The sequence below is a fragment of the Scyliorhinus canicula genome, chromosome 19, assembly GCF_902713615.1.
Source record: "Scyliorhinus canicula chromosome 19, sScyCan1.1, whole genome shotgun sequence".
NCBI lineage: Eukaryota > Metazoa > Chordata > Chondrichthyes > Carcharhiniformes > Scyliorhinidae > Scyliorhinus > Scyliorhinus canicula.
The window spans coordinates 7,512,795-7,537,101 of record NC_052164.1 but is presented as its reverse complement, the minus strand read 5'-3'; the positions used below and the strand labels follow the sequence as shown (position 1 = coordinate 7,537,101).

At 46.6% G+C, this 24,307-nt stretch overlaps 1 protein-coding gene across 1 annotated transcript in view; it reads right to left on the bottom strand.

Moving 5' to 3' along the window:
- The window catches only part of LOC119954499 (rho GTPase-activating protein 21-like), a 296,828-nt gene that overhangs the window by 13,275 nt on the left and 259,246 nt on the right, over nt 1-24,307 (bottom strand). The window contains exons 22-24 of the mRNA XM_038779786.1: nt 16,913-17,038; nt 14,045-14,086; nt 9,923-10,028 (exon numbers count right to left, since the gene is read on the bottom strand). Of these exons, the coding sequence (XP_038635714.1) occupies nt 9,923-10,028; nt 14,045-14,086; nt 16,913-17,038 (274 nt within the window). The remainder of the gene's footprint in view (nt 1-9,922; nt 10,029-14,044; nt 14,087-16,912; nt 17,039-24,307) is intronic.

Here is a 24,307-nt window from a genome sequence, read left to right as displayed (position 1 = left end):
CTGGAACACAATCTGGTACACCACCAGCATCATACAAACTATAAAGAGCACTGACAATCATCTGAGTTTTGGTCATGGCAATAGAAAGTATTGTCAGATACAACTGTGGGCAATTGTGACTATGCATGCAAGAAAAGTAAAAAGGTTTTATGAAGCATATATGCTGCATTACATTTTTTGGTGAGTGGTGGGGGTACAGGAGGAGAGGAGGGGGAGGAAATAAGAGTTATGGCATTTCATTTTCTGTCTGTCAAAATGAAAATTGAAATTCCACAGCAAAATAATTAATTAAATGGTAATCATGGTGCAAGTTATATGGCAATGGTTTGTTTCAATTGTTTTACTGATTAAATGTGTAATTTGTGGATGGTGTGAATCACAGAACCTCAAGCATCAAGTCAGTCGCATGTGTGCATGAGTTGTACACTGCATAAAGTTAACTTGCAGCTTTAGAGAGTTAGGAAAACACTTCCATTTGAGACAATTCCCAATCAGGCCAATGTTTAGAATTTTAGATGGATTACTTCAGTGAATTGCACTAGTGCTATGCTTCTGTTAAAATCTTACCTATATAATTGAGAATGATAATCGATGGGGCATAAACTTCGTAAAACCAGACATTATTTAGCAAATTCTGGTGAAAATAAATCTATATGTAATTGTAAAGATATGTCAGTTGATGCTCTTTTTAAATTTGTTAACTGGGGTACACACAGATGTTGCAGATCACGCACAAACCAGCGACGAATGTACTCCCCCAACATAACAAACATGTGTTTCTTTTGAACTCAACAATGCAACAGAGGAACCAAATCATACCCAGTTTATTTCTCCACGAGGTCCGCTTTAGGAATAAGAGACAGTAGAAAGATTTTAAGGAAATAGCCAACAGAGAGAGGAAATTGAAAAAAAGATTTTTTTAAAATCCGCCAAAACCCCTTCATCTCATCACCTTTATCACTTTTGTGCATTTGAAAATTAAGACCAGCATTGTGGCATTTAACGAGCTAATTGCACAGTCAAAATACCTTTAAACAAATTAATCATAGTTTATTAAAACATTCCCTAAGTAATGCAAATTCCTACTTAGGTTCTCTTTAAGTTGAGGTGCGGAGTCTTCTCCCAACACACATTTATAATGATTCGAGAAGTGTCCTGCTTGACCCACCTACTGCTTTTCCTTATTTCCACTGCAAGTCCCACACTTACCTATCCTCCCTCACAATAGTTGCAACCACATTAAGCAATATGTGCTCCATCCTATGTCTGATTATCCTATGTATTTTGTTCTCAAGAATTACTAACCATGTAGAGATTCTACTTTAAAATGTAGATACTTCCAAATGAATGGACTGAAAATGGGTACAATACTGTAGTGGCTATGTTACTGAACTAATAATCCAGAGATGTGGATGAATATTGTAATGACGCGAGTTCTAATCCCTCAGCAGTTTGAGAATTTGTATTCAATTGTTGAGAATCTGTAAAGTGACCATGAAGTGTCTAATTGTCATAAAAACCCAGCTGGTTTACCAATGCCCTTCAGTTGGCCTGTATGTAACTGCACATTAATAAGGCCCACCTTAACTGTCCACTAATGCAGCCCAGTGTGCTACTTCAGCTTTATCTAGAGATGGGCAATAAATTCTGGTTTTGCCACTGACACCCACATCTAGAGAATAAAGTAAAATTTCAGAATTTGCTGCCTCGTCTTGTTATTCAGACCTCCATAACAACTACTGTCAAAGGCACATGACTCCAATATCACATTAATATAAAATACACTCTACTTGCATGATTTTGGCATGTTTTACATCTTTATAAAGATGCTATGTAAAGGCAAGTTGTTTAGAATAACATTCAAATATGGAAAAAAAAACATCATTTTACAGTTATTTGCTTCACAAAGTGATAAAACATGATGGAGATTTACAGAGTCATCATAAGCAGAGAAAACCTATTAGAAGAACATATGTTGGAGAAACCCAAAAGGAACACACACAAAATAAAGAAAGAACAGCGCCTGTTTGATGCATCATTTTGAAATCATGGTATAACCCATCTCTGGACAGCCTGAATGTTCGTCGGTCACCATACCACATTCTGCTGAAAATGTATAATGGTGGTTTCAATTATCAGAATTACTTAAATGAACAAATGGGTTAAAAAAAATACTCTTGTACAATAATTTATATCAAACTGTGAATTATATCACATGCAGTGCCATTATCATGAATCATTTTTCAAGTAAACATTAGTTTTCCAAATAGTGGAAGCATATTTCCTTTGAAAATATATTTTGACAATAATGTTCAAAGCATTAACCACCTAAACCCCAGAAAACAATGAATACGAATATCACCTCTAGCTAAAATTGAATCAAAGCCAGAATTATGAAGGGTGTTGTTCTCTATGTATGCTAAGGATGTTCATTCCACTCTGCACAATTTTGATTCAGGTACTAACATCCACTTTCACAGTTATCAGAGGAAGGAGTGGGTCCTGGAGTGGGCCAAGAAGAAATCGTTACATTGATTGGGAAGGGCACACGGTGAGCATCTATCAGGAAATTAGTGCCGAGCTGGTGAAAGCGCAGGCGGCCTTTAGCTGTACAACAAGGGTGTGCAGTTTGTGTGGTGTATTCAGCGAGTCTGAGAGTCGTGATAGACGCAAAGGATCACTACTTTGACACGCCGGAGCACGCGGAGGCGTTCATCAAGGATAAAGGACTGGGGCAGGTTTGAGGAGAGCTGGCGGGGTTTTGTATGTGAAAGTCCGGACTGGTTAATTGTAAATAGTGCATATATTGGGTTGGTTTTCGGCCAAGCCCACTGCAAAATCGCCATGGACGGGACACTGTGTAAAGGTTCATTGACCTCGAGGCCGCGGCCCAAGAATCTCGTCCATTGTGTTATTTCTTGGTTCTTCTTTTTAATGGAGGTTGATGAGGAGATCTTTCTTGAGGCTAGGATCATGGGGGATGGTAAAGCAGGTGGGATTGATATGGTAATTAAAGGGAAAGAGGAGCATGATGAGGATGCTGGGATTTGGATAAGGAAGGATGGGTTGGGAGATGGTGTTTCTGGCTTTTTGTGGCCATGTTTTGAGTGGGACCCGGGGAGGGGGAGTGGGACCGGGGAGGGGGGGCGGGCGGGCTTGCTAGCACTAAGGCGTGTGCTAGTGAACGGGAGTGGTGTGGGGGAAGGGGCTGAGACTTGTTGGGCTAGTTTGGTGAGGCCCGATGCGTCTAGAATTGTTTGTTTGGGAGGGAGTTGGTTGAGGCGGCAGGCAGTCTGCTAGTTTGGGGGGTTGGGAGGAGGGTGGTAGGGACCAGGGGATTTTCTTTGTTCCAAACATTGGGTGGGGCAGGTGGCCATCGGGTCTAGGAACTGGTGGTTAAGTATGATGCACCACAGTGGTAATGGCTGACTTGAGGGTGAGGGGCCACAAGGTTAGTCACCTGGAATGTATGAGGCCTGGGGGGCGGGAGGAGAGACACAATTTAAAGAATTTGGGAGCCGACATGGTGTTTTTACAAGAGACCCATTTGCGGGTACAGACCAGATAAGCTTGGGTGAATCAAATATTTCACTCGGGCTTTAATAGTAGGGCCCCGGGGGGGGGCGGGGCGGCGGCGGCGGCGATCTTAATCAATAAGAAGGGCCTGTTTCGGGCGGAGGGAATCATTGCTGATCAGGCGAGACGGTCCTTAATGGTATACTGGAGGGAAGTCGTGGTCGTAGTATATGCCCCGAACTGGGACGACGTATTGTTTATGCCAGAGGCAGTGGTAGAGACGGGTACGATTTTGTCTTTTAAAAAGCAGTTAGACAGTTACATGGACAGACTGGGCATAAAGGGATATGGGCCAAATGCGGGCAAGTGGGACTAGCTTATTGATAGAAACTGGGCGTATGGACAAGCTGGACCAAAGGGCCTATTTCAATGCTGTAAACATCTAAGACTATGAAATGATTGCTGGCTACAGTAATGGATCTGGATTTTGGGGGTGTGATATGAACTGTGTGTTGGAGCCGAAGGTGGATCGCTCCAGGCTTAAGTCATTGGCCCCGGTTGGGACGGTGAAGGTATTGTCTGCATTTGCGCATCCTGGGGAGGAGTTCTCGTTCTTTTCCTCTGCAAACAAGGTGTATTCAAGGATTAATAATTTTATTATGAAATGGACTCTTCTTGCTGGGAGAAAGTTGAGTAGTTGGCGGTGGTTATTTCAGACCATGCCCACATTGGGTGACCTGGTGTTGGAGGACAGTCGAGTGCGTAGTAGGGGTGGCGATTAGATAGGGCTGTAGATCTTATGAGGAAAGGCTGAGGGACTTCAGGCTGTTTTCGTTAGAGAAGGTTAAGAGGTGACTTAATTGAGGCATACAAGATTATCAGAGGATTAGATAGGGTGGACAGTGAGAGCCTTTTTCCTCGGATGGTGATGGCTAGCACGAGGGGACATAGCTTTAAATTGAGGGTAGATATAGGACAGATGTCAGAGGTAGGTTCTTTACTCAGAGAGTAGTAACGGCGTGGAATGCCCCGCCTGCAACAGTAGTGGACTCGCCAACATTAAGGCCATTTAAATGGTCATTGGATAAACATATGGATGTTAAGAGAATAGTGTAGATGGGCTTTAGGGTGGTTTCACAGGTCGGCGCAACATTGAGGGCCGAAGGGCCTGTACTGCGCTGTAATGTTCTATGTACTCTGACTTGGGGTTCTGTGTGAGGACGTCAAGGGCCATATGGGAGTGTGTAAAGCATAACGATAACAGGATGGTCTCACCCTCAACTTTATGGGAGGCGCTGAATGCGGTGATCAGAGGAGAGATCGTAGCGTATACATAGAACATAGGGCACATGTGGATGGGGAGGCAAGGGAAGAGCGACAGAAACTGGCGGATGAGATTCTACGGGTGGATCGAAGATATGGGAGGGACTCAACCTGGAGATCTTGACGTGCAGGAAAAAACTGCATATACAGTTTGACCCGCTGTCCACAGACAGGGCGGTGCGACAACTGAGGCAGGCAAAAGGGGCGGTATAGGAGTGCGAGGAGAAGATCAACAGACTCTTGGCTCACCATCTAAGCTGCGGGAGATTATTCAGGTTAGTGATTCGGAGGGTAGGCTGGAGTCTGCCAGGATGAAGTGTTCAGGGGCCTTTTATGAGAGGCTGTATAGGTCAGAGTCGCTGGAGGAGGAATGGGGAATGGCAGAGTTCCTGGTGCATTTGGAGTTTTCTAAATTGGGGGAGAAAATGCGGGAGAACGTGAAGACTCCACTGGGCTTGGAGGACATTTAGATACCGTTGTGGCACATGCAGGCAGGGAAGGTACCGGGGCCGTATGTGTGCCTGGTGCAATTTTATAAGTTTTCGGATCAGTTTGTCTGTTGCTGCTGAGCATGTTTACGGACTCTTTGCAAGGGGCGCTCTCCTGGAGACACTGGGGCAGGTGTCTATCTCTCTGCTCCTGAAAAAAGGATAAGAACCCCACAGAGTGTGAGCTGTATCGGCTGATCTTCATGTTGAATTTGGATGCCGTTATTGGCCAAGGTGTTGTCTTTATAGCTTGCCTCCTGGAGGTTGTGGAGGAAGACCAGACTGGATTTGTGAAGGGTCAGAGGTTGTCGGCCAATGTGAGGGAGTTTGTTGAATATGAATGCTTACTCCTGGGGCCAGGCCAGAATCGGAAAAAACATATCATTGGATGCAGAGAAGGCATTCAAACCGGGTGGGTGGAGGTACCTTATTGCAGTATTGGAGAAGTTTGGATTTGGTTCTGGGTATGCCTGCTTTTTGCGGCCCCGTTTGCTACTGATTGTACCAGCCCATGAGCTTGGGGTCTTTCCGGTTTCAAACGGGGTACGAGGCCAGGGGTGTCCAGTGCTGCCCTTGTTGTTTGCATTGACAATTGAGCTATTGGCCGCTGTTTTGAGGGCCTCGAATGTGTGGAGTGGGATTGTTAAAGGGGGAGTGCAACATATGGTATTATTATATACAAATGATTTGCTGCTGTATGTGAGGGTCCCGGGTCATCCATAGGAATATTATGGGTATTTTGAAGAGCTTCAGTGCTTTCCTCCGGTTACAAAATGAAATATAGGGAAGAACGACACACACATGTTCTGGTTCTATACCAGCTGGCAGGCTTTTTTAGGGTCCTTTTTTAGCACCATGTCGGCAAATCCCAAAGACTGAGCTAGAGCTCTGTCCTTTGGTGGCTATCCTTGGGGTTTCAGATGTGCCAGAGCTGCCAACAGCGACGTCTCCAACCTCCACGGGTGTGTTGTGAGAGGCCCGACCCCACTTCCAAATCCACACAATGCAGAGCATGATCAGAGATCACTGTTGCCGAATACCCTGCCCCCACCACCCCAAGCAGCAGGGACCTACCAACCAGAAAAGAAATCGATCCTAGAATATACTTGATGTACCTGAGAGAAGAAAGAAAAATCCTTCTCATCTGGGTAAAATCCTCCACAGGTCTGCTCCCCCATCTGCTCCGGAAGGTCAAATGTACCTTTGCCACCCTGTAGCCTCATAGCCTTAAGCTTCGACTTAACCAATCGAGGATCCAATACACAGTGAAAGTCCTTTCCCCCGGATTAGCTGGTGTGAGTCCAAATCGGGGATCAATGACAGTACCTTTTTGATAAAAGCTGTGTCATTCAAGTTTGGGGCACATACATTGACCAGCACCACCGGGCACCCACCAACAAGCCACTAACCATAACATATCTACCATTTGGATCCGTCAAAATCCCGGGTTATATCCAGAATGAAACACTTGCCCCACCCAACTTTTCCGCAACCTTAACTGATCACTAACCTGCAAATGGATCTCCTGCAACAGCACCACACAGCCTTCAAACTCCTAAGGTGCACAAACACCCTAGATATCTTTGCCGGTCCACTCAGCCCCTCACATTCCCTGTGACCAGCTGGATGGGGCGTCGTTTAGCACCCCCTCCCTTAACCAGGGTAAGCCATTCCTTCCCTGTGAGGCAGTCCAGCAACCTCTCAAGGAGAGCCGACACCAGGCCCACCTAAAATGGCTGCCATATCCCCAACACTACCACAAAAAGAATACTCTTCAGCCACCATCCGAAAACTAACCCCCCACATCACACCCAACCAGTCGAACAAGCATCAACCAGACAACCAAGGACTCCCCCCTCACCGCCCCCCTAAACCCTACCCAACACAAAAACAAAATACATAAGCTCCTACTTACGACTTATTTTATGAAAACAAAATACCTAAGCTCATACTTAAAAGCCCCATAGGAGCTGCAGCTATCCCCATCCCTTCGCTCCCGTTAAACTATTTTAGCTAGCTGGGTTGCCCCCACGGAGTACAATTCATCAAAATTCCCAAATACCAACCAGCCCCCTGCCCAAATCCAACTTTATTATCTCCAAAGGAGAAGGAGAAAAAAACACAAAAGGAACATGAACATAATCAACATCCCTCCCTCCAATTCCCACAATAACATTGCCCATTAAAAAACAACTCCAAACCTCCCAAGAAACACCCCACCGATGACCAGAAATCACCCGCCTCGCCTCCATACAAACATCACCCAACCAATATTAAAAACATTAATCTCAACACCAGTCCATTTCTCTCCACGAGCACTTTGGTCTCCTCTGGAGTCTAAGTAATAGTCTCTACTTTTGTAAGTCACACAGAGGCACTCGAGGTAAACCACACCAAATCAAATCTTACTGTAATACAACGCAGCCTTGGCCTTATTAAATGCAGCACACCTCTTGGACAGCTCCCCTCCAATGTCTTGATAAATTCTCACCGCATGGCCCTACCATCTGCAATCACTATGATCCTTTGCCCTTTCTTTGACCTAAAACCTATGCTGGCACACGATGATTGCATGTGGTGATTGACTGCAAGGAGCTTCTACCTCAATAACCTGTAGACATAATCCAGCTCAGGGGGTGGTGGGGGGGGGGGGGGGGGGGGGGGGGGAAGGTGCATTTCCTCTTCACCCACCATCTTCCAAAACAACTGTGGCATGAACTTTGTTAATTTCAGGCCCTCTGACAACTCAACCACCCTCAAGTTCTGTCTACGAGACCATTTTTCAAACTTGCCACCTTGTCTTTTAATACTTTGTTATCGGCTGCCACCCGTACCATCTCCCCTTCCAGGTCGGTGATCTGATCTCTCTGCCTAGACAGAGCTACCCCCACAGCTACAGGTACTCATACAAAGTACCTGCACCTTCACCACCTCATCCCCTTAGCCAAGGCCATTTGAATCGAGGATACCGGCACCTCAATCCTCCCCCCCCCCCCCCCCCCCCCCCCACCCACCCACCCACGAGACCTCCTGCCCTAATTTCTGGAGCTCCACCACTAAGATCTCAACAGTTAGTGGAGTGGACCCTGATACTGCAGCAGACTCCACCATTTTATTTTGAGACCAAACTCTCGAGCTGCCAAACTCACGCTAATTATTTATTTTCCTGCTGCCTGATCCAGTATCTATTGGGTTTTCGCCTTGATGTGGGACACTTAACCCATCACTAAAATCAAACTTTAGCTCAAAGTTCCGGGCAAAAAACATCTTAAATAAGTTCTCTAGCGGGGGCCACCTCATGTGCAAATTCTTCCCTACATGTCCCCACTGGAAGTCCCTTTCAAATGGTATTCAACATGGAGGAGCACTGATTCATCAGCTGAGGGAGAGCAGTAGGAACTAATCAGCAAGAAGTTTCCTTGCCCATGTTTGACCTGAGTCCATGAGACTTCATACGGTCCAGAATCAATGTTGAAGACTCCCATGATCACTCCTTCCATCTATATATTTTACTGTGTTGCCAACTCTAGTGGCTCTGTCCTGCTGGTGGGACAGGTCATACCCAGGGTTGGTGAAGGAGAAGTCAAAAACAATGGCTATATGGTGTGATTCAGGAGTATGTCTGTGCCAGGTTGTTGCTCGACCAGTCTGTCCAACAGTTCTCCCAACTGGTTGGGAACTGACTATTCGTTATTTGGCATACATTGTTTAGTGAACTTGAATGTTGGTTGCTGAACCTATTCCCAAAGACTTCAAGAAACATTTGAAGACTGCATATGAACATTCCAATAACAGGCAATATTTATAGTTTTATAGTTTGATCTGTTTGTCGATGTACCATTTGCCAATGTACTCTGTCGATTATTCTTTTTTTGTCTACTATGTACGTACTGTGTACGTTCCCTTGGTCGCAGAAAAATACTTTTCACTGTACTTCGGTACATGTGACAATAAATCAAATCAAATTGAAGCAATTTGTTAGAAGCACCACCTATTTAGGAAACAGGGGAGGTAAGCTTGGATTTACTTAGAAATTTACATTTTCATACAAAGTATGCGAACATCAAGTTACGTTAGGCACGGTTCGCATAGAATCTTTGCAGAATGCGTTATAAAATGTCATGCCATGTTATATCAATTAAAGGAGTGTGCTCCTGTCTTTTTTGAGTAGCTTTGGATATCTTGTTGATTTATCCAGTTAATATGAATACATAATGAAAATAAATGGAAACAGATCACTATATTGTTTGGGCTGTGCTATTAAAAACCAAGGAAATTCCCCATTGAAATTTGAGAATGAAGTCTACACCTCAGCATAAAACAGTGAGGTGCCACCCTAGAATTCAAGCTGATATTGAAATCAAGTGATCAACATTCTAATTATTATAAGCTTTTCATTTGAAATCTTATTATTCAGTTACTTTGCTTATACAATCATCAAAATAAAATAAAAAGTTTAAAAGGAAATGTCTTGAAGCTATTTGGAATTCTTTCCAGGGCATACACACATCTCAGATCTGATATATTCTGCTTTACACCATGACACATCAATTTAGAAGGGTCAGACCTATACAGTACTAAAAAGTTTCTATTACCTGAGATATCGCCTGGTGCTCCTCCTGTTCTTCCAATGTTTGACAGCAGATGGTCTATGTTTGGTACTGGCTGTAACTCTGTACTATCTACATGGTCAACTGGAGCCTAGAACATCAAAATACATTTTAAAGAATGTGTTTGCTACACTACTACATTGGCTACACTTCCAAAGTACTTCATCGGCTGTAAAGCACTTTGAGACATCTGGTTGTTGTGAAAAGCACGATACAAATGCAAGTCTTTCTTTTTCAATGTTTAAAACATTGTTTCTGGGTTGTAAATATTTACACCTGTCTGAACATTCATGTTTCTTGGGTCATTCAGAATAGTAAAGTTAGATGCAAATTTCTCTGCAATAAAAATTATTTGGTGCTCAAGAAGTGATTGAAGAGAGTATTACTCTGATTTGAAGACTGGCAGTCCTCTACTGCCAACAGTGCCACTGGGCATGATGCCTGCTGCCAGTAATGTTCTGGCGACTTCACCTGGGATCATCATTGGGTCCCTGGACGCAGGGGAATGAAGATGGGAGGGGGTTGCAGGGAGGGGCCTAGTGGGTTAGGACCAAGTGTAGGGTTGGATTTCAGTTTTACCCCCTTTCCCAATGATGGGTCCCTTGAGAGGCATGGACTACCTGACAACAAGGGGTCCACCACATAATCCCCCCATCCCAAACTGCTGGCAAAGCCAACAAGTTTTACTGGGGGCCTTATGGAGACACTGGAAAATCTTGCAGCTCCTATTAATCCATGAGCTACAACTAAATTCTGGTGGACATGAGGTTGATTGGAGTCAATTGGCTCCTTAATGAGCCAAACTGACATCTCGGCATGAGCAGACGGGTTCCTCATAACAGCCCCCTCCTGCCTTTTGACTTAATCGCAGGAGGTTTTCCCCATTTCCGGTTTCCCTGACCCATGGCCTCTCCGGTGATTAAGTGAGCGTGGCCACTATGTTTCCCGATTACATAAGAACATAAGAACTAGGAGCAGGAGTAGGCCATCTGGCCCCTCGAGCCTGCTCCGCCATTCAATTAGATCATGGCTGATCTTTTGTGGACTCAGCTCCACTTTCCGGCCCGAACACCATAACCCTTAATCCCTTATTCTTCAAAAAACTATCTATCTTTACCTTAAAAACATGTAATGAAGGAGCCTCAACTGCTTCACTCGGCAAGGAATTCCATAGATTCACAACCCTTTGGGTGAAGAAGTTCCTCCTAAACTCAGTCCTAAATCTACTTCCCCTTATTTTGAGGCTATGCCCCCTAGTTCTGCTGTCACCCGCCAGTGGAAACAACCTGCCCGCATCTATCCTATCTATTCCCTTCATAATTTTAAATGTTTCTATAAGATCCCCCTCATCCTTCTAAATTCCAACGAGTACAGTCCCAGTCTACTCAACCTCTCCTCATAATCCAACCCCTTCAGCTCTGGGATTAACCTAGTGAATCTCCTCTGCACACCCTCCAGTGCCAGTACGTCCTTTCTCAAGTAAGGAGACCAAAACTGAGCACAATACTCCAGGTGTGGCCGCACTAACACCGTATACAATTGCAACATACCTCCCTAGTCTTAAACTCCATCCCTCTAGCAATGAAGGACAAAATTCCATTTGCCTTCTTAATCACCTGTTGCACTTGTAAACCAACCTTCTGTGACTCATGCACTAGCACACCCAAGTCTCTCTGAACAGCGGCATGCTTTAATATTTTATCGTTTAAATAATAATCCCGTTTGCTGTTATTCCTACCAAAATGGATAACCTCACATTTGTCAACATTGTATTCCATCTGCCAGACCCGAGCCCATTCACTTAACCTATCCAAATCCCTCTGCAGACTTCCAGTATCCTCTGCACTTTTCGCTTTACCACTCATCTTAGTGTCATCTGCAAACTTGGACACATTGCCCTTGGTCCCCAACTCCAAATCATCAATGTAAATTGTGAACAATTGTGGGCCCAACACGGATCCCTGAGGGACACCACTAGCTACTGATTGCCAACCAGAGAAACACCCATTTATCCCAACTCTTTGCTTTCTATTAATTAACCAATCCTCTATCCATGCTACTACTTTACCCTTAATGCCATGCATCTTTATCTTATGCAGCAACCTTTTGTGTGGCACCTTGTCAAAGGCTTTCTGGAAATCCAGATATACCACATCCATCGGCTCCCCGTTATCTACTGCACTGGTAATGTCCTCAAAAATTCCACTAAATTAGTTAGGCATGACCTGCCTTTAACGAACCCATGCTGCGTCTGCCCAATGGGACAATTTCTATCCAGATGCCTCGCAATTTCTTCCTTGATGATAGATTCCAGCATCTTCCCTATTACCGAAGTTAAACTCACTGGCCTATAATTTCCTGCTTTCTGCCTACCTCCTTTTTTAAACAGTGGCGTCACGTTTGCTAATTTCCAATCCACCGGGACCACCCCAGAGTCTAGTGAATTTCGGTAAATTATCACTAGTGCATCTGCAATTTCCCTAGCCATCTCTTTTAGCACTCTGGGATGCATTCCATCAGGGCCAGGAGACTTGTCTACCTTTAGCCCCATTAGCTTGCCCATCACTCCCTCCTTAGTGATAACAATCCTCTCAAGGTCCTCACCTGTCATAGCCTCATTTCTATCAGTCGCTGGCATGTTATTTGTGTCTTCCACTGTGAAGACCGACCCAAAAAACCTGTTCAGTTCCTCAGCCATTCCTCATTTCCCATTATTAAAACTCCCTTCTCATCCTCTAAAGGACCAATATTTACCTTAGCCACTCTTTTTTGTCTTATATATTTGTAAAAACTTTTACTGTCTGTTTTATATTCTGAGCAAGTTTACTCTCATACTCTATCTTACTCTTCTTTATAGCTTTTTAGTAGCTTTCTGTTGCCCCCTAAAGATTTCCCAGTCCTCTAATCTCCCAGCACTCTTTGCCACTTTATATGCTTTTTCCTTCAATTTGATACTCTCCCTTATTTCCTTAGATATCCACGTCGATTTTCCCTCTTTCTTCCGTCCTTCCTTTTTGTTGTATAAACCTTTGCTGAGCACTGTGAAAAATCGCTTGGAAGGTTCTCCACTGTTCCTCAACTGTTCCACCATAAAGTCTTTGCTCCCAGTCTACCTTAGCTAGTTCTTCTCTCATCCCCTTGTAATCTCCTTTGTTTAAACACAAACACTAGTATTTTGATTTTACTTTCTCACCTCCATCTGTATTTTAAATTCCACCATATTGTGATCGCTCCTTCCAAGAGGATCCCTAACTATGAGATCATGAATCAATCCTGTCTCATTACACAGGACAAGATCTAGGACCGCTTGTTTCCTCGTAGGTTCCATTACATACTGTTCTAGGAAACTATCGCGGATACATTCTATAAACTCCTCCTCACGGTTGCCTTGACCGACCTGGTTAAACCAATCGACATGTAGATTAAATCCCCCATGATAACTGCTGTACCATTTCTACATGCAATCAGTTATTTCTTTGTTTATTGCCTGCCCCACCATATCGTTACTATTTGGTGGCCGATAGACTACTCCTATCAGTGACTTTTTCGCCTTACTATTCCTGATTTCCACCCAAATGGATTCAACCTTATCCTCCATAGCACCGATGTCATCCCTTACTATTGCCCGGATGTCATCCTTAAAATCTACTATTGGCTATGAGGAGACAGCAAAGCAGAAAGCATAGTTTTTAATTGCTGTAGCACAGATAATGGTCTGAATGGCCTCCTTCTGTGTAATAAACCTCTACGGTTCTGAGTCAAGATGTTTCTCATGTGACACCTACAAGCTTCATAGAATTTATATTTAGGTTTTTAAAATTCCTTTTGGGTTTTCACTGAGGCCCATAGCGGCTCAAATCATTTCAAACTCCCTTTTGCCTCCACTGATACCAGTTTTCCTGATAAATTAAGAATCTCTTCATTTCTTTTCAGAATGTCCCATTTATTAAGTGCCATGCCATTATTCCCTACATTATGTTTGGTAAGAGATTTTCCTTCTTTATTGTTAAATAATTCCTTAAGTATTTTTTCCATTTCATGTATTGCATTATTTTTTCTAAAGAAGGTATTGTTTAATGCCTGTGAGTTAGGTTGAAGAGTACTTACGTTTTCATCCAGGTCCCGGTCTTCATTGAAAAACCAATCACACTGAAATAAATACAAACAAACTGATTACCCTGAGAAAAAAATAACAATACTGTAGACTGAGGAAACATTCTTAACACAATCTAATTTGAATTGCTTTTTTCTATTTTTTTCTGCTTTAAGCAATAGGTTTTGGTGTCCAACATCAAGAAAACACAAAAATAGGCCATCTAATGTCTGGAAATATAATGTGCAGTGATTTTTTTCAGGACAAGATTATAAAAAATATTCACAATCAAAGAATGTGGATTTTAACTCGTACTGTGCTCAATGCCATTCCAGATGCTGGATTGAATCAATGAATTACAATTTATTATTCCAAAGGAAAGGGACAGGTTACTGTTTGTGTATCGAGAGGGATGAAGAGCAGCCTTGTCATCCGATAGTTTATATGCTTAAGGACATTCAAATCTTCACACACTGTGGCTGAAGACTGTTGTCTGTGGTGCTGTGTGGCTGAAGCTGCTCCCTGTGGTCGCTGTGTGGCTGAAGCTGCTCCCTGTGTGGCTGAAGACTGATCTCTCTGGTGCTGTGTTGCTGAAGAACAAGGAAAGTACAGCACAGAAACAGGCCCTTCGGCCCTCCAAGCCTGCACCGATCAGGATGCTTGTCTGAACTAAAACTGTCTGTACTTCTGGGGTCCATATCCCTCTATTTCCATCCTATTGATGTATTCGTCAAGATGCCTCCATACGCCACTATCGTATCTTCCCTCTGTGGTCCCAGCTGGGTGGAAATTGCTCTCTGTAGCATTTTGTGGTTGAAAATTGCTCTCTGTGGCATTTTGTGGTTGAAAATTGCTCTCTGTGGGCGCTGTGGCTGAAGACTGCTCTCTGTGGGCGCTGTGGCTGAAGACTGCTCTCTGTGGGCGCTGTGGCTAAAGACTGCTCACTGTGAGTGCTGTGTGGCTGAAGACTGCTCACTGTGAGTGCTGTGCGGCTGAAGACTGCTCTCTGTGGGCACTGTGGCTGAAGACTGCTCACTGTGAGTGCTGTGCGGCTGAAGACTGCTCTCTGTGGGCACTGTGGCTGAAGACTGCTCACTGTGAGTGCTGTGCGGCTGAAGACTGCTCACTGTGAGTGCTGTGCGGCTGAAGACTGCTCTCTGTGGGCACTGTGGCTGAAGACTGCTCACTGTGAGTGCTGTGTGGCTGAAGACTGCTTTCCTGAATGTCATCAGTGTCAGGGGCCATGGAAGGCGGGAGGGCAGGTTTGGTGGGATTACCCCCTGTCTTACAGAAGAGTGCCTGTATGTGATGGGTGCAGTGCAGGAGGACAGTGCCATGTGCAGTATCCTGATGCCAAGCGATGGAAGAGAAGGGCCGCCCATCTAAACCGAGGTGAATGTCAAAGTCAGTGGGCACAACATTTTGCTTCACACCTGGCTGCAGTGCTGCAAAACGTTCAATGATCTTTTGTGGTCAGCAAGAGCAAGTGCAGAAATGCCATGGAGAGGCGTAGTCAAGTGTCCGTTCCTCTGGATGCTCAGATATCGGTGTGTGTATGCCAACTGGCATGCAGTCTGCCCTCCAAAAGCTGGACAATCAGCACAACAGGCTGCAGTGCATTGGGAGGGAAGGTGTGCCATGGTGAAATGGCCTGCTAAATGCCCATGTGGAGGGGAGGGGGCATCTGGAATGGTCCTCAAGGAAGGTGGAACCTTAATGACTCTTTCTAGTGTCCCGTCAGAAGACAGGTCACAATACTGCGTAGCATCACCAAAAAGGTGAGGGATTCCCTAATCTGCTGGTGCTGACAAGGAGTTAGAGTGATGCTCTTGAGTTAGACTACCACCGGCCAGCTGGTGCCCATGGTCCTGGTGAGACAGGGATCTAGGATGAAGGCAAGTATGAGCATCACAGATGTGTATGCCACGGGTACGGGAGAGGTCACAGGCCCCTATCATCAGAAAGTGATCTGTCCCAGCCAGAGTATCCGTTGAAACTTCAATGCAGATGTCACAGTGCAGCATCACGCCACTGTCTCAGCAGGCCAGCCAGCATGTATAGTAACGATGATGATTTAATTCACTGATGTTGTGCCTTCCTTCCGCAGATGAGCCAACTGTGCCAGCCAAGGGTGACCCTGAAATCCCCCATCAGGCACCCAGGATGACATTACTCACCACCCCCACCCCATCCTCCCAAACGCAGGGCACCCCTGCCCGAACATCGCCATGTAAAAAAAAAAAACAGCTTGGCACCTTGGCAGTGCCCCTGGTGGCACTAGTGCCAGGGTATCACCCTTCTCAGAGGGCATGCACCTGGGGCCTCAAATCCCCTGGGAGACCCCCATGAGTGCCATTCCATCTGGTCCCTATTTGTTGAGACCAATACTGAACAGTGCTCGCCTGAGGTCTCCAAGGCACAGGGGATAGATCTCAACGCCTTGGTTACCTCAGGGAACCGCATATTAAATTGAGACTAGCTATCTCGCTTTAATATGTAGATTTGTCAAAAAGTGAATGTGCCCACAATGGGCGGGCTTCACATTGCGATGTCTCGCAAGATCGCGTTATATCTCATGAGGCGTGGCGAGCTGCTTAGATCCCGGGACCAGAGTATCCTGTCATTTATTGGCCACGTTGCATCGCCACGCGCTGCTTTTTCGGGCGCAGCGTAGCCAGTCGATCGTGCCGAGGTCTTCTGTGGTACTGGACTTCAGACATTTGTCAGTAGTTGTTGCACTGCTTGTATACTCTAGCCGCTAGGTGTACTCCATTCAGACTCCATGTATGACTATCATGGATTTTGGACCATTTCAGTCCTTATTAGTTCCTTTCAAAGAAATCATCATATAATTCAATCATAAGGAGAAAGGTTAAACTTACATGCTGTATTAACGTTTCAAGGATTTTGTACCGATCCTGCATGTGCGTCACCATGTCAATCATTTTGTCTTCGGATGTCCTGACAAGGGTTGGGCCAAATACCAATGCTAAATTCCGTGGTTCCATCTGAGAGGAAAGGAATAAAACACAATGTCAGGCTGGAGTACAAGTTTTTGTTCAGAGGAATCTTGGGCATATTAAAAATATAAAGATAAGAAAGAGTCAATCTGTTGTTATAATAATAACAATTTTTCTTAGTGTCACAAGTAGGCTTACATTAACACTGCAATGAAGTTACTGTGAAAGCCCCCTATTTGCCACATTCCGGCGCCTGTTTGAGTACATGGAGGGAGAATTCAGAATGTCCAATTCACCTAACAAGCACGTCTTTCGGGATTTGTGGGAGGAAACCGGAGCACCCGGAGGAAACCCACGCAGACTCCACACACACAGACAGTGACCCAAGTTTTACAAGTAAAACTTTCTCCTATCGAAGACACAGACTTGATGCGGAACAAGGAGCAGTAGAATAACAGCATTGGAGACAGGTTTATATATGCATGCTATGGGAGGACTCTGAATGAAATATGATGTGAAGATGCTGGCGTTAGCACAGCAAGAAGTCTTGCAACACCAGGTTAAAGTCCAACAAGTTTGTTTCATAACACTAGCTTTCGGAGCACTGCTACTTATAGAACATACAGTGCAGGAGGCCATTCGGCCCATCGAGTCAGCACCAACCCACTTAATCCCTCACTTCCACCCTATCCCCGTAACTCAATAACCCTTCCGAACCTTTTTCTTCACGAAGGGCGATTTATCATGGCCAAGCCACCTTTCTACACATCTTTGGACTGTGGGAGGAAACCGGAGCACCCAGAGGAAACCCACGCAGACATGGGGAGTGGGGAGAACGTGCAGACTCTGCACAGACAGTGACCGAGCGGGGAATCGAATCTGGATGAATGACGATGTTGCGGTTGGTCTTGAGAGCGCAGATGGCAAACTTCCTCAGGTGAATGAAGAGGTATGTTCCAGAAACTATATATAGACAAGTCAAAGATGCAAGACAATGGTTTGAATGCGAGCATTTGCAGGTAATTAAGTCTTTACAGATCCAGAGATAGGGGTAACCCCAGGTTAAAGAGGTATGAATTGTCTCAAGCCAGAACAGTTGGTAGGATTTTGCAAGCCCAGGCCAGATGGTGGGGGTGTGGGGGTGTGTGAATGTAACGCAACATGAATCCCAGGTCTCAGTTGAGGCCATACTCACATGAACTCAAGTTCATGTGAACTTGGCTACACGTTTCTGCTCGGCGATTTTGCGTTGTCGAGTGTCCCGAAGGCCGCCTTGGGGAACGCTTACCCGGAGATCAGAGGCTGAATGCCCTTGACTGCTGAAGTGTTCCCCGACTGGAAGGGAACATTCCTGCCTGGCGATTGTCGTGTGATGTCCGTTCATCCGTTGTCGCAGCGTCTGCATGGTCTCGCCAATGTACCACGCTTCGGGACATCCTCTCCTGCAGCGTATGAGGTAGACAACGTTGTACTGCTGAAGTGTTCCCCGACTGGAAGGGAACATTCCACATCAAGAACAGGAAGCTCGAGAAACTCTGCATCACCACCAGCAGCAATCAAGCCTCCCCCAGTACCACAGTAGAAAACAATACAGGGAAATCTATTGTCAACTTGTCGGACCAGACCCTTCAACCAGACGAAATCGAAATCCTCAGCAGAGGGCTCAATTTCTGCACCACCACCAAAATGAACTCCATCAGTCTCACGGAAGACATGGAGGAATTCACTAGGCAAATGAGGCTCCGTTCTTCCACAGACCACGAGAGGTCGACAGCGAACCCAATGAGTCAACTAATGAACCAGAACAGCAGACCGAGAGATCTGCGGTGCGGCAACCGAAGGGGAAAGGGTCGAATTGGACCCCTCCGGAAGGCCGCTGCCCTAGACTCGACATGTATGCTCAAGCCGTCAGGAGTCGCGTCAATGCCAGTTTCATCAGTCGCATTCAGAAGACAGCCCCGAACGTCACCCAAGCACAACGCAACGCCATCCGCGCTCTCAAGACCAACCGCAACATCGTCATCAAACCAGCAGACAAAGGAGGGGCCACCGTCAAACTGAACAGAACGGACTACTGTAAAGAAGTGTACCGACAACTTAACAACCAGGAACACTACAGACAGTTACCCGCAGATCCGACCAAAGAACACACTCGCCATCTTAACAGACTGATGAAGACCTTGGATCCAGACCTTCAGAGCACCCTACGTGGTCTCATCCCACGTACTCCCTGCGTTGGAGATCTCTACTGCCTCCCAAAAATACACAAGGCCAACACACCAGGCTGTCCTATCGTATCAGGAATGGTACCCTGTGTTAGAACCTCTCTGGCTACATCGAGAGCATCTTGAAACCCATCGTACAAGGAACGCCCAGCTTCTGCCACAACACGACGGACTTCCTACAGAAACTCAGCACCCATGGACCAGTTGAACCAGGAACATTCCTTGTCACAATGGACATCGTGGCACTCTACACCAGCATCCCCCATGACGATGGCATTACTGCAACAGCCTCAGTACTCAACACCGACAACTGCCAATCTCCAGACACAATTCTGCAACTCATTCACTTCATTCTGGATCACAACGTCTTCACCTTCGAAAAGTTCTTCATCCAGACGCACAGAACAGCCATGGGGACCAATTCGCACCTCAATATGCCAACATCTTCATGCACAAGTTTGAACAAGACCTCCTCACTGCACAGGACCTTCAACCGACGTTATACGCCAGATACATCGATGGCATTTCTTCCCTTTGGACCCACGGCGAAGAATCACTGAAACGACTACACAATGACATCAATAAGTTCCATCCCACCATCAGACTCACCAAGAACTACTCTCCAAAATCGGTTGCATTCTTGGACACACTCATCTCCATCAAGGACGGTCACCTCAGCAGGTGCATCCCTATCATCTGCTTTGGCATGCTTCCTGCTCAAATTCTCTCCATCTGTCTTCATGTAGGCCAAGCTCGACAACACTAAGAGGGAGATGTTCCTAAATGGTGGTGGGATGCTACAGATCAGGGCCTCCACCCAGTGTGAGGATTGTGCAGTACACATGGCTGGAGGAGACCGGGACCACGTTAAGACCGGCAGCGCAGACCTTTTTGTAATTCATTTCTTTTCCAATCAGGGGGCAATTTAGCATGGCCCATCCACCTATACTGCACTTCTTTGGGCTGTGGGGGCGAAATCCACGCAAACACTGGGAGAATGTGAAAACTCCACACAGACAGTGACCCAGAGCCGGGATCGAACCTGGGACCTCGGCGCCATGAGGCAGCAATGCTAACCACTGCGCCACCGTGCTGCCGGCAGTGCAGACCTAAGTAAGGACTCTGCACCAGCTTATCTTTCTGACAGTGAGTGCAATTTCATGTCTTAGAGTCTGTTGCTATACACTAATTATCTCTACTCTCTTTCATAGGCACCACAGCCAAGTGCACCAGGGACACTGGAAGCCAGTCCCTCATCACCATCCCTGAAGACACCTCGGCTGAGGATTTTGAGGGTTTACTTGTGGAAGACCCGTCACATTGCTCATCCACAACCTCTGCCAGTGCAGAGGTGCACATATTGTGGAGGATAGATTTCAGCACCATTTCGGGGGTTTTGCCTGTTTATTGGAGCCTGGTCCCCTGGAAGCCATATTCGGGGTGTCGTACTGGCTGGAGTTGCAGATGGGTGCGGGGGCAAAAGTTTTAGCCTTCACGTCCACTGTTGGGGTGGAGGTCAGCTTCTCCATCCTATGCCTCGGGGGACCTGCTGGTATTCTTTGCCCTGGAGGTGAAATTTGCTCTAAGGTGGGGCGTGTGATTGGTTCTACAAAAGTTGGGTTTTGTTCATTCTGCATTTTGGAGAGTTGGTTACCATTGACTGTTGAGGGAAAGGTGGGGGAGGTATGGATGGGCAGGGGGGCTTAATGTGCTGGGTGTTTTTTTTATTGTTGTAAAATGTAAAACTGTTGAAAAATTGGAATAAAAATACTTTACAAAATGCAAAAAAAACCATTATTGATACAATGCAGGGAGATCGATGATTGGAATGCATCGGAATTAATCTCACATGAATGTGCCATTTTCATTGAAGGCTCCAGATTTCCTCTATCGCTATTAAGATACTCCTAATATGTCTCAGCTGTACATTCCTGCTCTTTTGGTAATACAGATTCCAGATGGGTGAGTCTTTAATTAGCCCCACAGTGCTGTGATCCACTCCTTCCAGAAGCCAAACAGCCCTCCCCGCAACGGTTTCTCTTAGTTTCACTTTCAGCTGTACCATTGCTCGAGGTTCCACGGTAGTTGTCCTCAGGATCTATGGATATGCACCCCAAGGTCCCCCTGTACCGTACACTTTTCAGGGTCAAATTCCCTTTGCTACTGTTCTGCTCATCTGACTAGCCCGTCTGTACCTTCCTGTAATCTAAGACTTTCCTCCTCGTTATGTACCACACCACCAATTCTTGTGTCATCTGCAAATGTATAAATCATACCTCCCACATGCCGGTCTAGACAATTAATGTACACTTTTTATGATCCCGGATTTGACCCTAACAAGGCCCATAAGGGACCAAGGGGAAAATCTGAGGGTGGAGCCAGAGGACACTGGTAGTGTGTTGAATGAATATTTCACATCTGTCTTCATCCAAGAGAATGAGGAGGTAGATATGGAACTCAGGGAGAGAGACTGAGGTCCTTCAGCAAATTGACATAGGCAGTGGCAAGGTATTGGAGGTGTTATCTGGCTTAAAAGTGGACAAATCTCCAAGTCCAGATGAACTGTGTCCCATGCTGCTGTCGGAAGGAAGGGAGGAGAATGTGAGGGCTCTGACCCAAATGTTTGATTCCTTTCTGGCCACAGGGAAGGTGCCAGAGGACTGGAGAACAGCTAATGTGGTCCCACTATTTAAGAAAGGTTGTAGAGATTAACCTGGGAACTACAGACTAGTGAGTCTCACGTCAGTGTTAGGGAAACTATTGGGAGAAAATTCTGAAGTAGAGAATCAATCGAGGCATTGATTACAAAAGCAAGGAAGTCATGTTGGAGTTGTATAGAACTTTGATGCGGCCACAGCTGGAATACAGTTTGCAATTCTGGTCGGCACATTATAGGACATTACAGGTGCAGAGGAGATTCACCAGGATGTTACCTGGGATGGGATGGTCAAGTTAATAAGAGAGGTTGGATTGTTTTCACTGGAGCAGGGAAGACTGAGGGCTGACCTGATCGAGGCGTACAAGATTATGAGGGGCATGAACAGGGAGGATAGGGAGCAGCTGTTCTCCTTGTTTGAAGAGTGAGTCACAAGTTCAAGGTGCGGGGCAGGTGGTTTAGGGGGAATTTGAGGAAAAATATTTTTACCCAGAGGGTGGTGACAGTCTGGAATGCACTAACTGGGGGAGTAGTAGAGGCAGGCTGCCTCACATCCTTTAAAAAGTACCTGGATGAGTACTTGGCATGTCATAACATTCAAGGCTATGGCCAATTGCTGGCAAATGGGATTAGGTAGGTGTGGTAGTATGACTAGAGGTACTACGGTACCTGGGAGTGTGAGCTGCTATTGGTGGAGAAGGCTCGCTGCCCATTGGCCCAAGTGTTGTCTTCCCATTGGTCAAGAGGAAGGTAGCTCCACCTAAGAGGTGGAGTACAAGAACCCGTATTTCCCAGCAGCCATCGTTCTTTCTGTACTCAAGCTGCTGGGCACACTTCTTGTAGATTAAAGCCTTCGATTCGGACTACTCCTTCGTTTCTGTGTTCATTAATCGCGCATCAAATTAATCTACAAGATTTTAAAAGGATGGAGCTCCGCATCAAGCCTGAGTGTCTACGATTCAGCCCCCACGCAGCGAACGCAACAGCCACATTTAAGCACTGGCTGGCTTGTTTCAATAGCTACCTTAGTATGGCGGAAAACGTACCGACGAAGGAGCAGAAGCTACACATCCTCCACTCGTGCATCGGCACCACCATCTACACGCTCATCGAGGACACGACCGACTACGACGCGGCCATGGACCTGCTCAAAGGACACTTCATCCGGCCGGTAAATCAAGTCTACGCTCGGCACTTACTGGCCCCAAGGCAGCAGATCCCTGGTAAGTCGCTGGACGATTTTTACCGTGCCCTCCTTGTACTGGGGAGGAACTGCGGCTGTCCACAAGTGTCTGCTAATGAGCACACTGAACCCCTCATCTGAGATGCCTTTGTTGCAGGCCTGCAGTCCCCACAGATCTGCCAGAGACTATTAGAAAGAGAAACCTTGAGCCTCACGGAGGCACGGTCCCGCGCTACCTCCCCAGATGTCGCGAACAGAAACGTCCGCACATTCGCCCCCGACCGCGGGCCGGCCCCCTGGGCAGCGTGGAATTCAGCGTCTCTCTCCCCCACAGACTCGGACTGCCCCCAGGCCTGCGCCGCAGGACGCCCCGAAAAACTCGCAGTGCCCCACTGCTATTTTTGCGGCCAGGCGAAACACACCCGACAACGTTGCCCAGCCCGATCTGCAACCTGCAAGGGCTGCGGGAAGAAAGGCCACTTTGTGGCCGTCTGCCAGGCCAAGGCGGTCGCTGCGGTCCCGGGCAGCGACCGCGGGACTCCCCCTTCTCTCTCTCCAGGGGCCCCGTGCAGCCCGCGGACCTCGCTGCCCCCATCCCCCAACACCACGTGCGACCTCCGGGCGCCGCCATTTTACGCCTCCGACGCCACGTGGGCCCCCCGGGTGCCGCCATTTTGTGCCTCTGACGCCACGTGCGAGGGACGGGCACCGCCATTTTGTCCACCCTCCACCATGTGCGACCAAAGGGCGCCGCCATTTTGGATCGGCTCCGAGGACCTCGCGGGTGACTACGCACCGCCCGATGAAGACTCCGGCTATCTGCCACGACATGCTTCAGTCACTCTGGACCAGTCTCGACCCCGCACCCTCTCTATGAAGATCCTGCTCAACGGGCACGAGACGACCTGCCTGCTGGACTCCGGGAGCACGGAGAGTTTCGTCCACCCTACCACGGTAAGACGCTGTGCTCTCCCTGTCTATCCCGTCAAGCAAAAAATCGCCCTGGCCTCTGGCTCAGTGGAGATCATGGGGTGTTGTATAGCGGACCTCACGGTCCGGGGAGGGAGTTTAAAAATTACAGACTCTACGTCCTTCCCCACCTTTGCGCGGCTGCACTCCTGGGGTTAGACTTCCAGTGTAACCTCCAGAGCCTAACATTTAAATTCGGCGGCTCTATGCCTTCCCTCACTGTCTGCAGCCTCGCGACCCTCAAGGTCGATCCCCCATCCTTGTTTGCAAACCTCACCCCGGAT